This window comes from Tasmannia lanceolata, unplaced genomic scaffold (assembly GCF_043159265.1).
Source record: "Tasmannia lanceolata isolate RefF3 unplaced genomic scaffold, GAP_Taslan_0.1 ptg000012l, whole genome shotgun sequence".
NCBI lineage: Eukaryota > Viridiplantae > Streptophyta > Magnoliopsida > Canellales > Winteraceae > Tasmannia > Tasmannia lanceolata.
In genome coordinates, this window is record NW_027518689.1 from 1,040,473 (window position 1) to 1,048,581 (window position 8,109).

General features: G+C 40.9%; 1 protein-coding gene across 1 annotated transcript; it reads right to left on the reverse strand.

Moving 5' to 3' along the window:
• Positions 1 to 357: 357 nt before the first annotated feature.
• On the reverse strand, positions 358 to 2,694 carry LOC143887006 (protein VAPYRIN-like). The gene has a single exon (XM_077391133.1). The coding sequence runs from the start codon at positions 2,316 to 2,318 to the stop codon at positions 702 to 704; it is 1,617 nt and encodes a 538-aa protein (XP_077247248.1). The 5' UTR covers positions 2,319 to 2,694; the 3' UTR covers positions 358 to 701.
• Positions 2,695 to 8,109: the final 5,415 nt, after the last annotated feature.

Here is an 8,109-nt window from a genome sequence, read left to right on the forward strand (position 1 = left end):
GGAGATGATAAATTCGCACCCCTTTCAACTTGAATTGTGGCAGACTAAATTCACGTTGTAAGGGGCGTGAATAATCCTATAGGGAGTGCGAATTTATCATCACCCTTGCAAAATTGCATAGACATTCCCCCATTTATAATGGGAAATGTATCAGCATAACCATATTTTGATATTTTCACTAGCCCATTTTCACTAACTCATCTTGTCTTTTAATTTTTAAAGATCCGTAAAAAGGTTATTACACTTCTCAAAAAACTCTCACGAGACAATTAAAAGAAGAAAAGAAATCTTAGTTTGTGCAAATATCAAAATAATGTTGTGCCGATAACATTTCCCTTTATAAATAACACTCCAAAATTATTATTACGATTACTTATAAATAATGATTCCAAATACAAGTGGAATGTCAATGATACATTGAGTAGCAAAAAAATGCAAAATTAAGTTGCATCTTGAAATAAGCTACGAACATACTCAAACCCTCAAGTGGGCCGGATTCACATGCTAATTGGATCCAAAATTTATCTCCTTATCGGATCAAATTCAGATTCAGTCTATTCTTCATCTTTTTTTTTTTACCGAGCCCGAGGTTGAGTCCGGCCCAACTGACACCCCGTATTTTTGTACATAAATAAACATTAAGACTTCTTCAGAAAAGAATGGTGTGATCTTAAGGTGCAAAAACTCTTCGCACCTAAGTGCTAAGTAGACAATGGCAATGGCACAGGCCGATCCATGCTACTCCTGCGTCGCATGCTATCTCTGTTGCTCCTCCTCTTCTTCTTCATCTCTACATCCCGCTCTCGGACCTTACCGGCAGCGAATGGGACCGCCGCCGGTGATGGGTCCGGTGCGGGTCCATCCCTAGCCGCACCACCTTGAATAAGTATCCTTGCGAGCCCCGAATAGTGCAATGAGTCCGCAATTTGCAATGGGGTCACACCCTTGTTGGTTCGGGCTTGGACCTCGGCTCCCTTCTTTAAGAGCAACTCTATCACCTCTGCATGGCCCGACTCAGTTGCACAGTGCAAAGCCGTGTACCCGTCTTCATCTCGCCCGTCCACATCTATACCCTTATCCAAAAGGGCCCGTACGACGTCCACCCACCCCTTGAAGCTGGCCCGGTGTAGGGCGGTCCACCCATGTTGGTCCCGTCCATTGATCGAAGCTCCATTCTCGAGGAGCCGGTGGATGGCCCGCACCTCGCCTTTACGGGCCGCCGCACATAGGTTATCCCCGAGCCGAAGCACGTCGAAAAGCCGAGTGTGCCCGCACTCGGCCGCGATGTCATAAGCCGTCTTGCCATGTCGGTTCCGTATGTCTTTGTTGCCGCCTTTTTGTAGTAAAAGCTTGACCATGTTATCGTCTCCCAGGCCAGCGGCGAGATGGAGTGGCGTGTCGCCGTCTGCTGTGTCGCGGACGTCGGCACGTGCGCCGCTGGCCAGCAGGAGGCGGGCGCAGTCCCGCCTCCGCTCCTCAGCTGCGAGGTGCAGTGCGGTGCGCCCCTCGGCCGTGGGCGCATCAATAGATGCGCCCTTGAGCAACAAGAGGCGCATCACCTCTAGGTGCCCACCTGTGGCCGCAAAGTGGAGCGGGCCCCATTCGGATGACTCCGATCGGTCAGTGGTTGCTCGGTGTGCCAGCAAGAGTTCCACGATTAGCGTCTCTCCGGCAGCCACCGCGGCCTCTAGTGGGGACCGCCCGGCTCGGCTCCGAGCCTCGATGTTCGGCTCGAACTCGAGAAGGACTTGGACGAGGTCGGCTCGGCCCCGAGCTATGGCTAGGTGAAGTAGGGTCTGACCCTGCGAGTCAACTGAGTCAGCCGGGCACCACGATGAGTCGCTCCGCTCGAGCACTTCCCTAACTTTGTCCATCAAGCCGTCGGCTACGAGCTGAGCCAAGACCGCCGAGCCGACAAATATAATTTTGATCCCACTATCAATAAAAACTTGCTTCTTTTTAGTGGTAAACCAGTCACTAGGGACTGAGTCAAAGGTGGAAGAGGGGTCCTTAACAGCTGCCCCTGGTACAACAACACTGTGTAAGAGGAATGAATCGTCCGAGTTGGGGAACGAGTCAGGGAGAGTCGAACTATGTGGCAAGAGATAGGTGATTTCTACGGTGAGGGTGCAGAGAGGTGAGATGATGCCGGATTGGGGCCGGACCGTGTAACGGTTTTTGTTCATCGGTTGTAGCCGGAAGGCGACCGGCATCGTGTACATTACGTTGCGAAGGGTGAGTTCACCATAGCACCGTTGACCAGGTTCGACTCGGACCGCGACCAGGTTTGATGGCTCTAAACTTATGAGCCTATCCATCTCTACTTATGAGTTCTCCTCCACCTGTCTCTCTTGTTGAATATTGCTCTAGAGATGAGAACTTGAGCCTTTTGTTCTTTTGATGGTTTCTCTTGCACTTCACCTCTTCTTCTTCTTCTTTTTCCTCTTCTTTTTGTTGAATTCTCTATAGTAGAGATGGGAACTGGGGCTTTGTAGTTGTTTCTCTTTCTCCTCCTTGTAGTTGAATTGATGAAGAACTGAGCACTTTTAAGCTTATTTACCTTCTTTACTATTGTTCTTCTCTAGAAAAGCTTTGTTGGGCACCTTTTCTCTCTCCTAGTTTCTTTTTCTTCTTCTCTTTGCTTTGTTTCTCTTATTCCTTGATGGGTTTTGCAGAGTGAGCAAAACCCATGAAAAAGAAATAGAGAGAAGTTAGGGAAGAAGGTGGGTGTGGTTTATTTTAAGTAGGGTTTTGCAAGGGAGAGTGGCCGGCTCTAATAGAATAATGCCACGTGGTGGTGTTAAAACCTAAGCTGACTTGTTCTATCCGGCGTCAAGATTACAAAATTTGATGAGCTCCTTGTTGTGTAAGTCAAAACATCAAATGGGTTTCTTGTAGTTGTTTGTTGGAAGTCATTATCCATGTCTTTAAAGCATATATATTACTGCATAAACCATTAAAATTATGGGGAAACACCAAATACTTCACTATCAGAAGCTATGCTTTTATTTGGGTCCATGTGAAATCATAAGATGGCCAAGATGCTTTTAAATCTTGAGAAATTACTAGAATGCTCATATGTCAGATATTTTCTTAGTAAAACAACTTTCTTTTTCTTCCCTTCTCTGTTATCCTTAATATCTTTTTTTTTTTTGAGAGATATAAGGAAAGAGTGCTACATTCTAGTTAGTATATTAATTTTTACCATAAAGACTCATGCTCGAATGATAACCCACCCAAGGTAAAATCAAGTTAACTCTGGTGAGTCAATGAATGATGAGACGAGTTTTTTATTAGCTCGGGAAAGTCAAAGGAGTTTTTGATTGATTTTTAAGATCAAAACCAAGTCGACTCGGGCGAATCAATGATTAATTTTGGGAGTTTTAGAATAGAGAAATGTAGTGTTATAATTATTTTTTAAGTAATCTTAGTCACATAATAATTAGCTATCAATAACTCATAGTTTCAAAACTCCCCCGTGTTATTGTCGACTCCCCAAGTCGACTTACCTTGGCCGCATTCTTTCTTGCGTCTACATTTGCCCTTCAAAGTCAATCAAAACTCCTTTGACTCTCCTGAGTTATGACCGCATCAACCGAGTACTCAGTTGTTTCATTAGTACTCGACAAGGTTGTGCGAAGTCGACTAGGATTTGCTTTGGCCGCAGTTTAACCCTCATCCACATTTTGAAACACTAAATAACCTAGTATACTTAAAGAAAAAATTATGTAAAAAGAAAGACAAAAACCTGCAATGGTTAAAAAGAATAATGAGGTTCTTTGTTGTCTTTGTTTTATTGTAAGAATCCAAAATAAGGGAACTCCTATTTTGGGAACTAAAAAATGATGTGTTTTTCAGTGGCCGTCAGTGCCATGTCTCAAGGCATGGCAGATGTGCTGCATTTATTTTATCATAATATTCATACTTTATTGAGAAAAGATCATGGAAATGGATATGTTCTCTGTAAATAAATTAATCTATGACAGCAAAGGAGTATTGAACCATTCCTTCTTTTTCCTTTAATGAGCATAGCAGGATTCCTTGATAACTAATGTGATTTATGAATATATGTACGTATTTAATCTTCCTTGTATAAACAATATCAGTTTCAAATCTTCCTTGTGTAGAGAATATGATTTGAAAACTTCTCTCCTCTTTGTGGCACTCCCGATTCCCATTTGTACAAATATGAAAGGTGGATAGATTTGGTCTCATAGCTTTCCACAACGTGGTTTTGGTGTTTTTTTTATTAGTAAAGGTGGCTTGTTTGCAGTTGTCTTGTAAGCAAGCTCATTGGAGGAAAAAACATAAAACTATTCTCTTGTTTCTATGCCACTTGGTGCTATTTTGTAAATTCTATACTTGAAGTACCCTCTGTCTTTGTCATGGACCTATTCCCAATTGAAAAGCCGTTTGTTTAGATTCTAGGATTGTGGGCATCTACTCTATGTTGCTGCAAATATGAAAAGAACCTTTCTGTTTTTAGGAGAGTGTATAGGCCATAGGGCCACATGAAGGTAGAAATTAGACTTGTAGATCAATCATAAGCCAAAAAAATAAAAAAAAGTAGAATAGGAAGAATCTCAGAGGGAAGAAGAGTTCTTGGATTGCTTTTTAACATTTCAAAAACCGGAGAAAGCTAGGAGTTTGTAGTCTATTAGCTAAAGAAAACTTGGGAGTTCAATTAGAACTCTCCCAAGTTTAATTTATTAGTAACTAAAAGGGATGAGCTAAATATTCCAAATACTACAAGTGATTCATTTAAACTTCTGATGATGATCACAAGTTTGTTATTCTAAATTTCTAGCTATGAGAACTTATAGTAAACAGGATTTCCTTTTTACTATGATCAGTGTTCTCGATTTGTAAATAATGCTTAACACTTAACAACACGTTGTTATGAGGTAGGTCATTATTTTACAGGTGATTGAATGGCTTTGGATTTTCATCTCAAGACATATGGGTTTCCAAGCAACGGTTACGATGCTTGCCACCTGTACATTGTAGATGGCATCTATATAACACTTTAGCAAATCTTTATAATTGTCATAAATAATCGAATAAAGGTTATTTTTTGTCTTTTAACAAAATGGTATTCTTGTCCTTTTCTAGTTAAAAATGTCTTCCGGCCAAGGTTTTAAATTTCGGTTTCGGTACCGATTTCAGACCCCACCGAAATCCTAAATTTCGGGCCAAAATCTTGTAATAATTAAAAAAGATTATTTAATTAATTTCAGAATTTCGGTCCAAAATTTCAGCTGAAATTCTCGAAATTCTGAAATTTCGGACCGAAATCCGAAATTTCTGATTTCGGTCGAAATTTCAAACCATGCTTCTGGCTGTATTCCGTGAAGAGGCTCTTCACCTGATTTGCTACGCCCAAATGCCAAATTAGCAAACTAGAAGACTCTATTTGCAAAAACATCATAGTTGGAGACTCTTTTTGCAATCCCTGCCCATGGCCCACAACCCACCAGAAAAAAAAAAGGGGTTTAGTACTCGGCTCGGGCTCGAACCAAGCTCGGCTCGGGCTCGAACCAAGCTCGGCTCGGGCTCGAACCAAGCTCGGCTCGGTCAGGCTCGGCCAGGCTCACGAGCCTTACCGAGCTCGGGTTATATTAAGTTCACACCCCTCATCTTCCCCGGACAGCCCTATCTAGTGTAATTTGACTACTTTTTTTACACTATGGGGGGTGGTCCAAGTAACAAATGGGGTTCCAAAAATGAAGTGACATATTTTGCCTCCCCTTTTCACTCCCTGGATAACCCTTTTAGTGTATATATTAATATATAATATATATATTTAAATATATTAAATTCTTAACGAGCCGAGCCTGGCCTAAATCGGGCTCGACTCGTTAAGCTTAACGAGCTTGGCAAGCCGGCTCGGCTCGGCTCGTTAAGGATTCGAGCCGAGCTCGAGCGAGCTTCCGAGCCCGAGCCAAAATTAACACCCTTACACTATACGTAGGTGGAGAAATGTTCGTGCGGTAATTGATCCTTCGGCCGTCAAAAAACCAATATACTACCGAAATATTGTATCGGGTTTTCGATAGCCGTTGGCAAATAAAATACAATATCTAATGACTCTCTTGCACTCATTTATTTTTTATTCTTGCAAATATAGTTCGACAAACATTGCATTTTGTTAACACACAAAATCGAAAACACACTTTTGCGTTTAGATTGTTAATGGGTCACTATTATAGGCTGTTTACTAGTGATATCTGATATCATTAGATGGTGACTTTTGATAACATTTCACAATTTAATGAAGGGAGATGATATCAACACAACCATGTTTTGATATTTTCAGTAACGCAACTTTGTCTTTTGGCAGGCAGAAGTGTGATCGGCCACCGTAAAGATTTTTCATTCATATCTTCATCGGTCCACTGTCACCGCAAATGACTATCTATGTAATTCCAATAGGCAAGACCCTATTCATTTTTCATATAGGCTCCCCCAAGCCCCTTGTAAGACCTAAAAATTGTCCTTTGCCCTCGATCTTACAAATGACTAAATGTGTACTTCAACAGGATCATGTGAGATACCCTGTAAATCAACAGTCCAGATTAAACACACATGTCCCATTTGGGACCCATGATTATCTTTAGGATTCAACCCTAATGGCACTACTATCCGTGGTTGTGCTAATATAGGGAAATGATATCAGCACAACCATGCTTTGCTGGGTTTGTGCAATTATCAAAACATGGTTGTGCTAATATCATTTCCATATGTGTGTGTGTAAGTATAGGTAACAAGGACCTCAATATTGAGTGTCACACTCTCCATCTAACTCAATATGTTTGAAATTCCTTCCCCAACTTATTGGAGAACTCAATATGTTAGAAATTCTCTCACCCAACCTTTAATTTTTTTGGTAAGTAAGCTGGGATTGAACCTCTGACCTCAGGTTCGAAGAAAATAGCCTTTACCAATTGAGCTAGAGGTTCAACCCCCTCTCCCTCAAGCTTGTTAGAGAACACTCAACAAAACCTGATTGCAGAACAACAAGATTACTTAAAAATAGACTTTTAAAGAGTTTCCTAAAGAGAAATGGACAATGGAAAAGCCACACCTAAAGACAAAGAAGACATCTAAGGCAATTGCTATTTTTGTAGGGAAGGCCAAGAAGAATTAAACCAAGAATTTAGAAGGCTAAGATACACTATTGGATTAAAAATAAAACCATAATCTATGACTACAAGAGACAAATTTCGATTTTCTCAACATTTATCTATAATTAATCACCTAAAGATGCTAATGCATTAATATAAAGATAAAGTGAAATGGAGTCATCAATGGTTATAGGAAAAAGGGAATGAAAGACAATTTGAGGGCCCCAAAAGGAAACAAAGCTATTTAAAATATTAGCAGCTAAATGTGATTAACCTTTAATTACAAATAGATTAAGATCTTTCCAATCTTCCACTTTGGTGTGTACAAAAGGTGATTAATTGTTGAAGATTATTCACATGTGAATGCCCAAAAAAGATTAATTAAGGTTGGTTGTTAGTTCGTCATGCTTAACGCTCTACGCTCTACGGTCTACAAAAGGTGAGTTTTTTAGCTGGTGCCAGGCTCTCAGTTCTTGGTTTTTAGCTTGATCCGTTATCATCATTCTTCCATCCATTGGCCTTTCTTATAATGAAGTGTGTAGCCGCTGTACAAAAACCATCACAATCGAGATCTTTGTTGAGAAATTTGATGTAAAATTTTTGATTTAACCGCGTGCAAAGTAAGAGAAAAGAAATAAACCACAAGATGCACACACGAGATTTTACATGGGTTGGCCAAGGTGCTTATGTCCACAGACGAGCTCACGATCTTTCACTATGAGAAAAAGATAGACAAAGACTACAAGGGGATTACCCAAAACCCAAAACATGTTACACTTTTCCTCTCTTCTCAACCAAGAGAAAACCCCATCTCAATTTCTCACCACGAGAAATACCAAAGAAAAGTCTCTCTCTCTCTCTCTCTCCACACTTGGTCGTGGGCTTTTCTCATACCTCTTCCTAGGGTATGCAATATCATATATAGATGGTCTTCTCTCCTAGTCATACTAGGAGATATCTAGGGCACCTAACATAGAACTAGATT